Raw genomic sequence first — 18,710 nt, forward strand, 5'->3', positions numbered from 1 at the left:
GCTTCCTGTTCGGTGGCGATTGGAAAGCGGAAACTCACAATGGGGTTGTTTGACTTTGATTTTCTGGACGATGTACGGCGAATGAACCCAAGACAGGTAAAACGGAAACACTTATCTCGATGTAGAATTCATTTTACTCTATACTCACTGCAAATAATTTCTTTCTTGAGGAAAACTTGGGGTAAGTAATATTGCAGTTCGAATTTCCTATGTTGATATATAGAAAGCGTAAGGAAATTCATGTAAAGAACTTGATGTCTTTTCTGTCATAAGCAGTATACAACTGTTTTGAAATATCTGCTTAATGAGGAAATGTATTGGAGGGTAAGAATCAATCATTTTGTCCGAGGTATTTCCGTGCAAAACCTGAACATATGGTGACCGGTTAGCAATAGCACCAGTAGCTCTCCTTGACAAAAATATACTGAAATATGTCAAAGCACGGGTACTGGAAGTTAACGTAAATGAACAGAGTTTATAAACTTTTGGAAGGTCTAGACAATGATTCACATGGCATTGTGTCTATTTCCCAGGTCCAGCACAATCTCTTGATTTAGTATATAGCTTGAAATAGCTATATAGCTTTATTAAGCTATTCAAAATAGCTTGATAAAGCTATTTCTATGCAATTTTTCACAAAAACTTTTTTTGTAAGAAATAAACAAAAATTTGCAAATATTTGACCATGCATATATGTACTATTGGCTATGAAAACAACAACCAAAATCAAAGATAGTTCTAACATTGCAGCATTTGAATACTTTTAAGAAAAAGATGAAATTCCATTGTTTGAGTAACTGTACACTACCTTGTGTGCATTGAGGAGTGGATAAGTATGATTGCTTCTCAGTGTATTGAATTATTACCAGTCAATTATCTTATTGACCATAACTGGCCTCCTTTATAATTTCACTGAAGAAGAAACTGTTTCAAATGCCTAAATAGCCCCAAAACATTTAGAACTTTGAGTACTAAGTCTCTTTAGGAGACGCAATTTGATGAGTGATTTTTACATGCATTATTTTCAGAAGAGTTCAAGGTTGAATATTATCACTGCACCAAGGTGCAACTTTTTGAACATGCTGAGAAAATAACACATTTTAGAAAAAAGTATGGTAAAATAGCTAAATCAACTATTCTGAAAAGCTTAATAAAGCTATATAGCTAAATCAAGCTATATAGCTAAATCAAGAGATTGTACTGGACCTGTTTCCAAAATGGAATATAGAAAGTGCAAATTTTTAAACAAACAGCATTGATCAACTTTCCCAATAGATAGTTTTCGACTGGCCTGAATTTAGCAAGAGTTATTTCCCTATTATGTATTTCATTGAACAAATGAATAAAGTTTTAAAAAGTAAGACTTTGTCATGTTTGTATTTCCCAGTATAGGACTTAATATCTCTTGCATGCAAGTCAAGTAAAAAGGACCCTGTCTCATCTTTTTCCCCAAAAATTAATCTAAAAATTTCCAAAATCATCCCCTGTACTGGGAAATACAAACATGACAAAGTCTCACTTTTTTAAAAATTTATTTATCTGTTCAATAAAATACATTATAGAGAAAGTAGCTGCAAAACTGTAGCTCTCTGGTTGAGAAAATTCGGACAAACATACCAGAGAGCTACAGATCCAAGCATTGTTATAAAAAGGACAATTTATGGCACCCTTTATTTGTCGCTCACTTAGGTATTACTTTTTATGTACTGTAAATCACTTATCATTTAATGATAAGCAGTTTTACTTCTCAGTGCTTTTTATCAACAACCCTGCAACAATAATTTGTGTTTATGATATATGATTCTCCTTTACAGCTTTATTATCAAGTTCTGAACTTTGGAATGATTGTGTCCTCAGCCCTGATGATATGGAAGGGATTGATGGTTGTTACTGGCAGCGAGAGCCCCATTGTGGTTGTTCTCAGGTACTCAGGAATTTGAATTATAAAAATCATACCGTCAGTCCTCGTTATCTCAAACCCAATTGGACCAAGAAAAAACTTTGAGATATCTGCATGATGATTCGAGATATTGAGGTTAAAATACATAAAGAAAAGATAGTTGGGACTTTTAACTCACTATTACATGTCCATGATATTTAAGATATTTATATCAAAGTTTAAGATACAAAGTTCCACTGTTGTTCATGTTGTTTACATGTATTTGTTTATTAAACTTTGTCAATATGTAGTACATTCATTACATTGCAAACTTTTGACATTTATTTGATTGAGAAGACGCAGTGACAAAAAAGTGGTGTATGATTTTAGGCAATACTAGAAATATCTTATTAAACACTTTGATTAAACCCTAGAAATGCGTGCAAAAGTGTAATTTTAAATGGGAAAAAGATGCATTCCTAAGGTTATAGCAGTAAACTGATTTAAAGATTCCAAACTAAAACAAGTGTAGGTTACAAAAATCTATTTCATATTAAGTTTATAATCTGCTTTATTCTCTTAATGTACACACTCAAATGTAAATAGTTTAGAGATCATTTGTAAGATTTTTTAAAATTTTAACTTCCTTTTAAGATATGTTTTCTATTCATCGAAAACAACAGCAGCATGGCGCCAGTATTTTCAGATAATGAGTAATGTGTTTTCTGTTCATTGAATTCAGTGGCAGCATGGAACCAGCATTTTTCCGTGGTGACCTACTTTTTCTGACCAATTACAGAGAAGAACCAATCAGAGTGGGAGAAATTGTCGTCTTCAAAATAGAGGGAAGAGATATTCCAATTGTCCACAGGGTGCTCAAAGTCCACGAAAAGTATGTGATTAAAAAAAGCAAAATAAGATATTACATGTTTTAGTGTCTTTGCTAGACAATATAAGAAATATTATGCATCCACTTCCAACAACTGTTATTTATACCTTTGGTGAAAAATAGTTTTGAAATGAACCAAACAAAGCATTTAATAAATGTTAGAGTATCTTTGTAAGAAATATTTTTCAGCTATTTTTATCAAGTGCTAGTTTTCAGAGTGTTATTGGTGTGTTACATGTAATCAGACTTGTCATATTTCATGAAGCACGCTAGCATTTCATGAAAAATATGCCTACATGCAAGTCTATTTGATTTACACACCAATAACATTCACAAACTGAAAAAACATTCCATATATTTACATTTTAAGGCTTTAAAACCAACAAAAAAACACTCTATATTTGAATTTTTGGCTGTGTATATCGATAAATATATTTTTTTTTACATTTTCGTCGCGCGGCATTGTTATGTCACAATAACACACATTTCCCCATGTATATTTTTATGTATGACTAAATACAATAATGACATAAATTTAAGGGGAAGAAGGACCTTGAGCTGAAAAAATACTTGTCATTCAATTTTTTTTATATTTTGTATATTTCTAATAAAGTATGTCCCACATATCTTGAAGCAGAAATATCATTAGGTTTCTGACCTTATTTTCGAGATATTGATTGACAAATACTATGTCCTACAATATCTAAGTGGAGTTTTAATTCTCCATGTTTCCGGGCTCATTACTCTGTCCACAATAGGATTTTTTAAACATTTATAAAGAATATGTAAGTGGACATGTATCTTTTGAAATATTTCAGAGTATGAATAGGGTTTAAAATTCGAAAAGCAAGTTTCTTCTATCACTCTGCATCTGGATAGGGAAAATTACGTACTTTTTAAGACAACTTAAACAACATAAAACGTAATTTACAAAAAATTCTATCATTCAATATTTTCAAGGTAAATTTAAAAATATTGAATGATAGAATTTTTTGTAAATTGCAAGTCCTTCGTATTATTGATTAACTGTAAAAATTTCGAATGGTGAAGCTGACCTCAATATTGCACAGGACATTGTGAAAGAAGTCATAAGCATGACAAAACCGTGTCATGTTTACATTTCTTGAGTACGGGAAAAACCAACTATGACGTCACGCGTAAGCTAAATAAGCGAAATAAGATATACCTACATAAGATTTCCGTCATCAGCAATGCAAAAATAATTTTTGTGTTCCCATTTCTCAAAATATTTCATCACATACTGATTATGACCTGTTTTTACATAATAATATTTCTTGGTATCCACTGATTTTTATCCCAACCCAATGCATACATAGACTACTACATGTATATCACCATTTGAAAATATGAAGATTAAATATTACCCTTCCCAAATAGCGATTTTCATTTTTCAGAGAGAATGGAAAAGTTAAATTCCTAACTAAGGGAGATAATAATTCAGTAGATGACAGAGGGTTATATGCCCCTGGACAGCTATGGTTGGAGAAAAAAGATGTTGTGGGTCGAGCGAGAGGGTAAGTTAAAAAAGATGGTAAAAAAAAAAAATTAATAAATAAATAAGTCAAGAGTATTAAAACATAATCCTCTTCACTCAGTAATGTACATGTAACACTTTTCTAACTTTGGAGATTTAAGGAATTTGTCTAAATTAATGATAAAAGATGATAAAAATTGTTATGCATATAGGGTTTAATTTTAATGTACTGCAACATAGGAAACTTTAATGCTACATGGGTGATTATGAAAGGATTTGAGTAAGGACCTTCAGTATTTAATACTGTCTTTATGTGAGTGCCAAAAGGACTAGCCTGATGACTATCACAAGTAAATATTCAGTCGGGCTAGTAAAACATATGTTGACACTAGACCCAAAGCCTAGGACTTGTAGCATTTTCAGTGACATGTATCTATTTTTTTAGTTCAACATTGTCAAAAAACATTTTTTGCCTGAAAAAATTATCTTCATGAATTTGCTGACTTTCATGTATATACCAGGTGATATCTTTTTTTTCTGTATCTTTGCCATGTTTAAAAAGCTAAAGAAGGTCAATATTGATATTTTTCTGGTGAATATCAAACCATATTAACCATCTTAACAGACTATATATTATTGTTTTATATTTACTGGGTCATTCCATTAAAAAAACAACAAAAAATTGACTTTCATTGACAAGAAAAATAACTCTTACATGCACATGAATCTTTTGATAATGACGTTAATGTTCATGTACTGAACGTTCAAAAAATATTTATAAGGAATTGTTTTTCATTACAGGTTCGTTCCTTATGTTGGTATTGTAACTATATTGATGAATGACTATCCAAAATTTAAGGTAAGTATATTTTAATGTGTCTGTGTTAAATGAAAAAAATACAGTAAAACACGCTTATAACAAAGTGCCAGGGACAGATGATTTTGATTCGTAATAAACATAATTTGTTATATCTGTTAGTATCACAATACAGTTTAAAATCACCGGGAATGAAAAATCACTTTGCTGTAAGTGTGAATTCATTATAAGTGTGTTCGCTATAAGTATGTTTTGCTGTAGTTGTAAAATTTATAAAAAATAATTCTTGAATATTAAAGTTTTTTTTACTACACAAACTCTTTTGTAATGCTTAATTTGTATTCTATTGAAGGATAGGAATAATTTCCTTATGAAAATTAAAGTCTTTTACAGTTTTTCACTGCACACTACAGAGTTTAATTCCATAGTGTTTAAGGACAGAGTGATATTTGTCCCTACATACAAAGTAAAATAAACAAACTGGAATACAGTCTCAGTTAGAAAATAAATCAAGCCTTCTTAGCATTTCATTACACCTAGATAAATTAATTATCAATGAACACTTTGTTTGCATGTACTTTCCCATAATGATTATACATTTTGAAAATAGAACATGTTGAGAGTGATTTGTTTTCAAACCAATACTCTGAAACCACTATTTTTCCATGGGGGTTTAATTTTTGTTGTTTTCAGGGTATGAAGAGAACCACAAATTTATGTCCACTACAAAATATACTAACTACTCAATAATTCTTTTTCCATGAAATCAAATCTCCACAAACCATATTTTTCCCCAACCATGAAAATTTGATACCTCAAAAATATTTGATTTTACAATACTTCCTTTAAAAGAAATTTTTTTTTCCTAGGAATAAATATAAACTCAATATTTACAGCTTATTATGAAATAACTTCCTCACCCCCCCCCCTTTCAAACAATTCATTCATTAGTGTTTAGAGGCTCCTTTATTATGGCCCCGCCATAAAATGGCTGTGGCATATAGTGTTACCCTGTTCCGTCATTCTGTCATTCCATCATCATTCACCTTCTGTTCTGCAACAGTTGCACACATTCAACTTAATTTTGTCAAATGGATACGTCTTAGGAATATGCAGGTCAAGTTTGAATATGGTCATGGTCCCGAAGATTTTTGACAGAGTTATCCCTCTTGAACTTAGGAAAAAATAAGAAATTTTCAGTTTCCGCTCTCTAACTTTTGTGGGGATGTATGTATAAGGTTGAAATTGCATATGCAGGTATTTTACCAGAAAATACAGGATAAGTTCAAATTTGGTCATGGATCCATGATTTTTGACAGAGTTATCCCTCTTGAACTTAGGAAAAAATAAGAAGAAATTTTCAGTTTCTGCTCTCTAACTTTTGTAGGGATGTATGTAAAAGGTTGAAATTGCATATGCAGGTATTTTACCAGAAAATATGGTCAAGTTCAAATACAAATTTAAAACTAAATATTGCATTTGAAATTTTTTTCTGCTTGTGGGGGCATTCGTGGCAATAATGACACATCTAGTTGATGGATAAGATTACTAATACATGTACTAACTCCAATTCTTTTACAATAGAAATGGAATGTTCCTGGCCTGTTTTTACTACAGAATTCTTTATTATCTCTCTATTCTTTATTATCTCTCTATTCTTCATTATATCTCTATTCTTTATTTCAGTATGCTATTTTGGCCTGTCTGGGACTCTTTGTGTTAATTCATCGAGAATAACAGATACCAGAAAAATAATAGGAAAACAAAGTGCTGGATAAAAGTGAGGGAAACTCAGAAGCGATGGGACAGTTGTTGGAGGATCTGTATTTATGGTGTAAGGGATGACATATTGTATTAAAAAAATGTGTTTTCTAATGTAAATTGTGCTTGATGTTTGTAATTGTGAAATGTGGTAAGAATTAATTAACATGTGTGAGAAAATCATGTGCATGGCTATGTTATGAGAACAATTGTATGGAAGAGTTGTAAATTTTTTTAAGATTTCATTTTCAAGATGTTTTCTACTCGTGTACTAGAAAATCATGTTACATTGTGATGGAGTGTATTTGGTGTATTATTTGAATAATTTTTTACAAATTATTCCAGTTCATACATGTAGTTATGAATTATGGATTTGTATGTTTCATGAGTTTGCATGGTTAAATTGTTGAGAATAATAAAATTCGAATCTCTATCATAGTTTCAAATTTAATTTATTTAAGTAAATGTGTTGTTTTGAAGTATCTTAGATACTTTTCTCAGATATGACTTACAAAGTGCAAAAGTGGACATTAAGATTAAAAATTCATTTTTTATCAACTTTTTTAGCTGCAAAATTTTGTATAAACTTAATCAGCCTGGGAAATACAGATGCACATTTTTCTTTCGAACAATAATTTATTTAAGACCTATATTTATAAAGCTAGATTTAATTTGCCAGTACTTTTTTGTACATTGTGAACGTGAATGGTTTACGCAAGATTTGTCAACTGTTTCTATGTCTCCCCTTTGAAGAATGGAGAGGTTGATTTACATGTATACTGAACTTTTGTTCTTCTCATAAAACCAAGTCTAACATGTCTAACATTTTAAGTCATGTAATGTATTGAGGGCGTATTATCATTCAATATTATACTTCCATGTATATTAGATGAATCTGATTCGTCGAGAAACATTTGTTAAAAAACACTATTACCCGCTGAATAATTAAGCCACGCCCTCCAGCATAGCAACAGTCAACACTGCTTGACGATGGGTGTTATTCCAAAAAATATTGACTGCGCAGAATTTATGCGCAAAAGGTTCACTGTAATATGTATTTGTATAAATCATTCAGTACAATATAATAAATATTGCATATCGTTGAGTGTAACATTGAAAATTTTCACCCCTCGGCTGTGTCTCGGTTGACAATGGTTTTTTGGGGTGAAAATTTTCAATGTTACACTCAACGACATGCAGTATTTATATAATGTTTCATGTACCATCATGACCCACAAATGACCTTACCCTTTGACCCCAAGAACTAGTTATGTCTCTACAGGCCTCATTTGACTTAGCTTTATGATCTTTGGCATAAAGTTATATATGTACCATCAGTGGCCAGTGTGTAATTAACCAAAAATGAACTTGCCATTTGACCTTGGAGTCAATTTATTGTTTTTGGCAAGTAATTGTGTTAAGTATTTTTGTATTAAACTTAAGTCCAGGATTATGAAGTTTGGCATGGAGGTATATCTTAAGAAGTTAATGTTACTTGACTCTCTTTTAACCTTGACCTTTAACATCAAAAATAGTTTCTATATTGGCAGCAAAACTGATGTATATTTCATCATTATCTTAATTTGGGATTATCATGTTTTGCTCATTATAAAAGAATGTGTTTTGTGCCATCACAACCTATGTTTGACCTTGACCTCTATTCATGTTTCACTTTGAAGGAGAGATATATGTTAAATAGTACTATTTATTGCAGTTGGAGGGCAAAATAATATTTGAATATTTACATGTAAGTATTTGACAATGTGCTGATGAATATGTTAATGTTCAGGTTTCCTTTGGATTGCTTTTCATCTAAGTCAGATATATGGTGCTCCTAAAAGAATGTGTTCTTTTGATCCATAAGAGACTCATCTATTTGTAAATTCTTAATGCAAATTCATGTCATGGAAGAATATTTGTCAGAAATAAATCTAGTGTTATAAAAAAAAAAGTTTTTTTTTATTTTCTCATCTTTAACCAAAGGGTCAAATGACCTTTTTAATTGTTACAATTTTTTTTATTTCTCTTTTGAAAATGACTTGAAAAACATGTATACTTGGAGGGGGATGGAAATTATAGTTTTATACTTGTAACCATATTCTGTATACGTATTTTAACTTACACATGTTATGACATGTATTTTGAAACTTGAAAATGTATAGGGTGTTAGTAACTGGTTGGTTGAGGGGAGGGGGGGGGGGCATAAAACATTGAAAGTAAGGAATTTGATGAAACTTTTAATAATAAATGATAAAATAAAATATATATATTTCCAATTATATATGCCAATTTATGCCTTACGGAATTTGATGACCCATAGAGCTGTTCTGCAGCTATAATACTTTTACATTTTTCTGATACATGGAAAACTAGGAATGGAGGAAATAGTTGATATAAAATTCCTGAAAATATTTCCAATTCATTACTCTTTGAGTGGTTGCTTCTTCCTCTACTATAAACAACATTTATAATGCCTGTACATTAATTATATATATGTTTTGCAGTACATTTATCGAAAAAATGGCCCCCAACATGTACTGATTTGGTTTCTGCTAATAAACACCATCCACTTTTCTCGTAGCCAAACGTTGTTCGCTTGTCTTTTGCACATACAGTGTACGTATATTAAATTCCAAATGTCAGAAAAGAAATGTTAGGAATTCAAAGATAATCACCAGATTTTGTGATGCATTATTTTCGCGATTGCGAGATATTTTATTTGTTTTTTATAAAGCGAGAAAAAGAAATCACTAATTTGGAATTTTGATGTATATAGTTTTTGATAAAAAGAATTATGCAAGAATGACATTTTCGCTATGAGACGGTACGTCTCGCGTAATTACGCGAAAACAAAGTTATCGTGAAGGAAAAAGGAATATTACAGTAAACAGAGGCCGGAATTTGCCTGTAACCACTTCGAAATAAACATGCATAAATGTTGATGTTTTCAGTTACTGGTATCTCATATGACGTCACCATGTTTTATGTATTTTTCTGGGGTTAATTAAAATTACCCCCCCCCCCCTTTTTCAATCCTTTCCTATTGGACCAGGAGATGAAATGATCATTGTCACCTGACTTATCCTTCTACGGAACTCTCGTTCACTAGCAAAGACGGACTGAATTTTATCAAACTGCATGTATTTCCTAGATTCAATCACAGGGGCATCTTATCATTATAATCTTATCATTATATATGTAATAGAGAACAGAGCGGATAAGATGCCCCTGTGTTTCAATTTCCTGATATTTTTCACACGAAGTGACAAGAGGGCATGATTAAATTGATTATACGAACCTCACTTCAAAGCAATACAGGTAACGAAGATCGATAGTCCTTGCTGAGGGTTTTTTAATGTCAAACTGTTTTACTCAAGTGACCAGTTGCTATGTCCGTTTCGTTCATAGCTGTCAAATGTTTGTAAACATTTCTACATTTCAGCCCCTTATCTGAAATGGCTGAATCAATATCAACCAGTTACGAAATGTTAACAGTAGCATTTACAATGTATACAGTATATATATATGGAGGGGAAAAAGATTCATGTTCCTCAACAACTAGCCCCCCCCCCCCCCCCCCCCGAGGAAATGGGAATGTGGGGCTGAGGTTTCCGGCAAAAAAAAAAAAAAACAACTCAAAAATCTTCGATTCTTTACTCAGGACATCTTGTAAACATGACTATAAGTTTCTGTACTAGATTATATGGTTAGAGGAAGAAGATATCCATACTTCCTTACTTCGTTACACAGTACTAGTACTGCGTAAGGAAGTATGAAAATTTTATACGAATTGCATGTGAACGCTTGTAAAAGTATTGTACGTGCCGTGTTGGGACACTTCCTAACCGCATTCTTCCACTTTATCGAAATACTGACTATCATATTAATCCCACCTGCTTGAGCGATGACGTACAGTGAATTTTCATCAAGTTTGGAAGTGTCTCGGTGTCTAGCTTTAATAAATCCATGGGGTTTAATTTTAGGATCTTGTTTTGTCTTCCAGTGTGTATCGTTTTGACAGGTAGGATTATATAAGGTTTAAGGGGGAGGGGTGATGCCGCTATGTATAGGCTTTTTAGTGATGTCAGTTTTTAAATGATATTACAATTTATTTATTTTTTGTCTGTTTTGCGTCATTTTATAAGAAAATGGAGCTTTTTTTTCAAATTTTGATTTTTATTCGGGCAATGGAATTCATGAGTAATCCTTTTTTTGTGCGTCAGTTACATTTTCCCCTCATTCTGTCCAAGTTTTTATCTACGGTGATTGAACTAGTGGATTTTTGTACATAAGTAAAATGCATAGAATTATTAATTCGTTTGCTTAAATATTGAGTATTTATAGAAAGACTTAGCTCATTTAGAGTGAAAAAAAAAATAGTCCATGTTTCAGAGTTCAGTTGGTACATAGTATTTCGACGGAATAGAATTGGCGATAAGACTTGATCTTCAAGTGCAGATTGTTTGTCGATATGTCAGTAGACTATAATACTATTAATTTTTGTTTCATAAGAATTACATTTTTAATATCACAATAGTTTATTAAGCGTGTAGACCTGCTAAGTTAGTACATGTATGTTTACATGTACGAGTAAACGTGATTTTTGTTCTTTCCCCCCCCCCTTTTTTTTTCTGTATGTTCCATTAAACATCGAGGTCTCCAAATTAAAAGGATTTTAACAATATTCAGTTCAATCACTCAAATGATATATTACATGAAGTATATAAACTGTGTTACTGTTCAGATATACCCACGTATTGCAAAAAGAAATCCAATATTATCTATAAAAGATAAATCTTAGCACAATAAGGGATTCAGGACAGGTTTGGGAGGGGTCCAGGGGGTCCGCTCCCTCCCTCTGCGGTCGAAAAACACAACTTATGAGAGATCAGCAAGAGTTCATTAAAAAAAAAAATACTGAACTAGGAAAGCTTAATACTGTTCATAGTCAGATCTTCCTTGGATGATGTATACACAAGCAAAGGGGATGTAAATGGAGTTGGGGTGGGTTGTGAAAACTGTCCCGGCGATCATGTGGTGGACCCCCCTTTCATATAGTGGACCCCCTCTCCTCCGCCCCCCCCCTTATTTTTTTCACAGATTACTTGATTCGCCCATTTAGATCTTGTCTGCAGTTTGAATTTTCAAATATCAAATTTGTTCAAAAAAGGCCAGAATCATTTCTTTCACGTGATCTACATGTACATGTATAGATTTGCAAATCGATGATGTAGACAAAATAGTTTAATTCATCCATGATTAGAAATTCTTAATTATAGCAGTACCTTTAACCATCAATATTTAACGAAATACAACGAATTTGAGCCAATGTTTGTTTATTTGTATATATATGGTACATGTACATAAAAAACAAGGACAGCATAAATAAACAGAGAAACGAAATAAATGTTTCGGCTTTCCAATATATGGTGTTAATGTCATTGTCTGTGTAGTTTTACAAGAGATAAAAAAAATCAAAGAATCTAAAAGTGCATAAATTGATTTTCAGATTTCGTTTATATTAATGACAGATAAACATTTTCAATGCATTTACATTGTAAATTCGAAATTCATAACAGGGGAAACGTATACCATTATAATAATATAATATAACAATGGTGATTTTTTTAAAGTAACAATTGGTGATTAATCAATAGATATGTAAACTGCTGATTAATGTATTGAATGCTATTGCAGATACGAAGTTTTTTGGGAGTTATTTTAAATCTAGATCTTTAGGTCGGTGGTCACCTAGGCTGCACTGAATAGCCTTATCTTATAGTACATATAGATTGACAATTAACAAAAAAAATAAATAAATAAATAAATAAATAAAATAAATTTTTAAAAGAGTTTCAGTCAAAATGTTTACATCAGTCTAAAATTTGTGATTTATTCGTGTTCATGAAATGGGCTTTTGCATATTATCTATTTTTAGCAGACCTTACCTGGATAATAAATAAATCACCCTGATATTTTGTTGTTCCGTGGATATAGTGGGGGATTTTCTACTAAAGTACGCATGTACGAATTATTGAGGATGCCTTGAAGTGCATTTGAGTAAAATCAAGTTTGGTTATGTACCTTGAATTGGTTCCTACGCTAATGTAGTTTGCCAATTCCGACTGGGTAAAAAAAAAGGCAGACATACACTGTACTTGTTTACAATCATTGTAATTATACTTATGTGAATGTTGAATTAATACATGTTTTTCACTGAAAAATAACTTTTGCAAAACTTTAGTAATTATTTAGATCCTGTAAAAGTCGTTTTCAGTTAAATTCATGTGCACTGTATGTTTATTGATATATTTTAAAATCATAAAATTTGAATAAATAGTTATTGTTCGAATATTTTAAAAAGATTTCATTCTTTATCCAAACGTGGTTAAAGTTACTAGCGACAACATTAATTGACTTTTGATATTTTTATTCCTACCCACAGCTAGTGTTACTAAACCACAGTTCTACGCCCTGGATAATCCTTGTTTGGAGAAGTTCCGGTTGTGTTCCACTTCCTGTTCCGTTTCTTACATGACCGGAAGTCTGAACTGCCAATTTTGTGTATGTGACGATCCTAGGTTCTCCAGTAAGTATTTCAATTGACTATTTATCATTTTTATAAAGAAAAATATTTTTATCTGATTTCTTTTTCATCGTATTTCATTATATATCAATGATGTAAAAATTTAATCACTTTTATTTCCACAAGGGAATACATTTATTGCATTTTATTTACATGGAAAATTTTTAGCTCGTCAGCCATATAACCAATAATAAATAACTTTCTTTAATTTGTCTCCAGAACTTTATTTTAGCTTTGATACGCCCTCTACAAATTGAGCAAAATTGCTCCCGCCAATGAAACATAGTTTTAAAAACGTGTATTGTCAGAATTTAACAGTGGCAGTCAAAGTTTTTGTGCAGTAGAAAATTGTTTTGGGTGTTGTTATTTTTCTAAAAATTACGGAAAATTCAGCATGAGTGCCAAAAATCCCGAAAAAGATTTTATTAAAATTATAAATTAGCAAATCATTAAAGCAAAAAAAAAAACAACAAACAAACAAACAAAAAAACAAAAACAAAACAAAAAACAAAACAAAACAAAAAACAAACAAACAAACAAACAAAACAAACAAACAAATAAATAGAACAAAAATAATAATGAAAATCTGGACAAAGATAGCTTCTTTAAAGTTTAAATATTATCTGTTATTCGCTAGATACACTTGTTATTTGATTTAAATCTTGAAGTTTATACACTGAGAATAAATAACATTCAGTAAGACTTTTTAGCAGTTTACCGATTGAATCGATCTGCCAAAATAAGATATTTTCAGAAATAACATTAATTGTAAATATATGCAATTTGTTTTTAAGTTTAAAGATATCGATTTGATAAATGTATCTCTTCCAAAGCAATGACAATTATATTCAAGAAAATAACTTAAACAATTTGGCAATGCACGTAAAATGAGGAAATGTTTCAATATAGTCTTGCGGTCATTTAACTTACAAACAAATGCGAAATGCATTAATGCGAAGTTTACATTTTGAAGGTCACATCCCCTGCACTCGTGGTCAAACAATATTACAACAATTTTTTGTTTACCATTGGGTGGTCCAACCTAAAGATAAACTCATTATTTCATTGGATGGAACAACCCAAAGATAAATCATTATTCCAATCCAAAAATAATTTCCCTGCCTTCAAAACAATTTTGTCTTGTTATCTAACGAGCTATTTATTATGAACGTAGAGTGAAAGTCCAGACAGTGTCGCAATATGCCAGTAGAAGTTTGAACAACTTAGTTTGGCATATTTTGAAAATTTCTGCACCTTCTTCTGCTATTAAGAGAACATAATGGATAGCGTAATTCAAGGATTGTCTGTGTTGCTATTTTTAGTCGCTTGGCCGGAGTCTACTACTGCTCTACCCGCGACGACAACGACTCCCAGGCCTACGCTCCCAGAAGGTCAATGGATGGCCAATAACATTATTTACACTAGACTTAAACATCCATGTTCTGAGTTTTATGCGGCCTGTCCACTCTTGTGCAAGAGAGAGAATATAACATTCACCAATGGAACCACATGTGAGACGTGCACGTGTGACAGGGATTTTTTTAGTGAGTAATTTTTAAGTTTTTCCTCAGTCAACAAATGCATCCATTTAATTAAACTCTAATTGTTTTTATGATTTAAAAATATATGTTGTTATTATTTATTTGCACAGAAGTGTTTTAAAAGATTTCAACGAAAAATCATAAGTTTTGAAAAGGCTAGATTTTGAAACCATATTTTTGACATTTGATACTACGTTATATTTTATCTAGATTTCTAAAGAATTCATTTATAAGGAAATTAAAATTAACACTGCTCGCTATATTTCGGGTTGTTTTTGTTGTTTTGAATGTTGACCTTGATAAATAAGCTCAAGGTTACTGTCCATATTCAAAGACCGTGTGCGCTATTTTACCACACTGGCCTTATTCCTCTTTTTAAGGACCCTCTACACTAATGAAAAAATAGACTGAGAAAATTATATCGTACAAAGTTGAAACTATTAACTATTGACTATTGACTTGAGGTATTATATTTTCAACAAAGGGTACATGTCATTTACACCCCCCCCCCCCGGAAAATGTTCAAAGAGAACAAAGTATTGAAGGAGAGAAGAAATTACCGCAACTTACTTAATATTAAGATTTCAGTGTGTTCAACATTAAATCAAAATGCAAATCTCTCTGCTTGCATAAAGTATGAAATTTTAACTCTTCATTGTGAAGTGTATAGGGGATCCTTAATGATCATTAAATTTAATTCCCTTCCTTCATGAAGTTTTCAATATTCATCTACTCGATTTCCTAAAAACCGTCAACAAATTAGGTTTAACAATATAACATTGCAATTAAAATAAGACATTAGTGTGCATATACCCATGACACACAAAACAAAACAAAAAAAAGTGTTTTTTTTTTTAAAATATATAATGATTGAATCAAGGTTGAAACGTGAAAAAAATGAAAAGGGGGGTTATTTCTTATCTGTTTAAAAGACATTTTGTTACAGAAAAGACAAATGAAACACTTTTGTTCGGAATATGAAAAAATAGATCTCCGAATATTCTTAAAAGGTTGGCAGTTTGGTTTGTAGAATAATATAGCGGTTCCTTAGCAAAGTTTTTCTGCAAGTATGAATTATTTTATCATACTGGATTCAGATGAATATTTATAAGAAATAACAATATAAAAGTGACACGGAGTTGTTCCATTAGAAATAGGTATAATAATTTTTTTTCCCTTTCGAAATTCTATGTATATGCATATCAGTATAATCTTTATTTGATTAATTCATGAGATGCTTCATTTATTTTTTTTTTAACATACAGACATTCTAGGAAGACGAGAGTATCCAGAAAAGTTCTCCTTGCATAAGAGACATGCAAGTAAGTTCATTGACTTTTATATGTACTAGTCTATTATAGAAGTTGTATGATTACAGTGGTACAGTGCCTATATTTGTTATAACACTGAGTATATTATTCTTATAAACATTAACATACCTTTATTTCGGTTCAGTCTTTCCCCTTTTAAAAAGAAAATTTTTCTATGAATTTTCTCTCTAGAACTTTTTTTATTTGTTACTAATTCACACTTGAAATATGTCATAATTAACTTTAAACTGAAATGTTCCAGTATGCATGAAAATAATTATGTTCCCGAAATTTGCATTGTCTCAGTGAAAGAGCAAAAATAAATGCAGTGGCTTGAAGTGAAATGATTTTACAACACAGCATTGGGTTGGATGTTTTTTCCCCCCAAAAATGAGAGTTGATACATTTTTTTTTTCAGAAAAACTAAAAAATATTTTGATACGCAAGAGCATATTCTAGATACTAGCAATTTCTGTAAAACGAGGCAGACTACTGACAAATAAGTTGATGATACAATGACATCAACAAAGTCAACATTTCCAAATTCTATTGTCAGTACATTGACGTACGCACATACTGTCTATCTTTAGGTCGAATGCTGACTGACGTCTTTCATACAAATTGTTAGGCCTTTATATCTTTACTGAATTGACTACATATTTCTCCGCATAACCGATCATAACAAAGGGAACACGGGGGGGGGGGGGGGGGGGGGCGTCGTATGCTTGTTGTATGTTCACTCTTCATTGCACCTGATCTTACCTTTGTTTTCAGAGGTCGGTGTTCGCTCTGCTCACAGTTTTTAATGTTTAATTAGACTTTTGAACATGAATATCCTCTGTTATCTTAACATTTCATTTGTATTTCCAGTAAGACACAAGGATTATAATAAAATGGGACATGTTCCGAGACCCTGTTTTCACTTTGGGTGCCCCATCTTCCGGTGCCCCGAGGGTTTACGATTCGCCATATCTCCCAGTGGATGCGAAGAGTGCAGATGTATTTCGATAGGTATTATTAAGATTAATATGCTATTAATCGCTTTTACTTTGAATTAGAACATGCATGTAAATAAATAAAAATCCGTTCAATTAACACACGCTTAAGATTCAAGTGAGGTTTTTTTCACTATAGATGTACATGTATATACCATAAATGATTGTCTTTTGTCATGTGAAATAATGTATCATTTACTTTCATTTATCGACACTTTGCTCTAAAGACCCTTTAACAACGACACCCGCTCAGATTTCAACAACAGCGGCGGGTGAGTAGATAATAAAAATTCTACAAAGTATGGAACTATAAATGCCTGCTGAATGGAGAAATATTTTTGTTTTTTGTTTTGTCTTTTGTTTGTTTTCTTTTGAATATGTGCCTTTTTGAGCTTTATTCTTCTTTGTTTGGTTATTTGTTTCTTTGTTTCGTTTTCTTTTTGCTTTGTCGTCTTTGTTATTTTTATTTTTATTATTATTTTTTTTTTTTTTGCATTAGTTGTATTTATTTATTTTTTGAATTTTTTATTTATTTATTTATTATTTGTTTGTTTGGGGGGTTGAGTGGGTGTTTTGTTGCTTAACATTCTTATAAGTAGTTTAACTTTATTTAAAGGAATGCAACTATCATCCTCCCCCAAATCTTTATTTTTGGGGATAAGGGGTATGAATAACTCTTCCTAATTGAATGAAAATGTTTACGATACGGGACAAATTTAAGACGAATCATTATTGAAGATGAAAATTTATAGCAATATATCATCCTCTCATCAAACGGCCAATCGTTCTAATCTCTCATTAAAAGATAAATCCTCCTTATAATTTTCAAAACACAATTTTATTTTACATTTGTTGTGTATTCATGTAAAGATTTTCTGTTGACATTGCAAAATTATTGACAAGTCGTAGTTCTTAATATACCACCATGTATTTCATAACACTCATTTTTATCAATTTGCAGGAAACGAGAATTTTATCCAGATGTATTGCCGGAAGGAACCGTCTGACTGCCCTCCCGGATGTTCTGTAGTGGACTTCCGGGTCACAGATTGGCACTGTTACCATTGTCATTGTCCGGGTGAGAATCAAATAGAGAACAAAGAGACATTAAAGAAAAGAAATATTAAAATATTGTGGTACGAAGAAAATTATTTGGCGGCCGCCAGATCTATTTATCTGGTGGCCGCCAGAAAATTAGATGGCGGCCGCCAGAAAATTATTTGGCGGCCGACAGAAACTTATCTGGCGGCCGCCAGATAAAATATTTTTTCTACTTGGCACCAACCGGCTTCCGTAAATTACAGATGGTGGAGATAACTCTTGCAGTTCCAAGTAAACGTTTAACGTGACGTGAAGTTTAACATAAATATATTGCGTCAAAATTATGAAGGATGCGATCCAAATATATTTTTATTTTTTCTATTGCAAGTGTATTAA

General features: G+C 31.7%; 2 protein-coding genes across 2 annotated transcripts in view; both read left to right on the forward strand.

Annotated features, from left to right (window-relative positions):
• LOC133198648 (signal peptidase complex catalytic subunit SEC11A) lies at positions 1-7,986 on the forward strand. Its single transcript, XM_061334690.1, has 6 exons — positions 1-96; positions 1,815-1,924; positions 2,622-2,771; positions 4,184-4,303; positions 5,065-5,122; positions 6,767-7,986. The coding sequence occupies exons 1-6, from the start codon at positions 40-42 to the stop codon at positions 6,815-6,817; spliced, it is 546 nt and encodes a 181-aa protein (XP_061190674.1). The 5' UTR covers positions 1-39; the 3' UTR covers positions 6,818-7,986.
• The window catches only part of LOC133198097 (uncharacterized), a 23,207-nt gene continuing 11,377 nt past the window's right edge, over positions 6,881-18,710 (forward strand). Inside the window, exons 1-7 of the mRNA XM_061334242.1 lie at positions 6,881-6,914; positions 13,287-13,430; positions 14,750-14,971; positions 16,234-16,294; positions 17,153-17,289; positions 17,501-17,545; positions 18,235-18,351. Of these exons, the coding sequence (XP_061190226.1) occupies positions 6,881-6,914; positions 13,287-13,430; positions 14,750-14,971; positions 16,234-16,294; positions 17,153-17,289; positions 17,501-17,545; positions 18,235-18,351 (760 nt within the window). The remainder of the gene's footprint in view (positions 6,915-13,286; positions 13,431-14,749; positions 14,972-16,233; positions 16,295-17,152; positions 17,290-17,500; positions 17,546-18,234; positions 18,352-18,710) is intronic.

The sequence above is a fragment of the Saccostrea echinata genome, unplaced genomic scaffold (genome assembly GCF_033153115.1).
Source record: "Saccostrea echinata isolate AGI-Se365-2 ecotype Australia unplaced genomic scaffold, CSIRO_AGI_Sech_v1 ptg000033l, whole genome shotgun sequence".
NCBI classification, from domain to species: domain Eukaryota; kingdom Metazoa; phylum Mollusca; class Bivalvia; order Ostreida; family Ostreidae; genus Saccostrea; species Saccostrea echinata.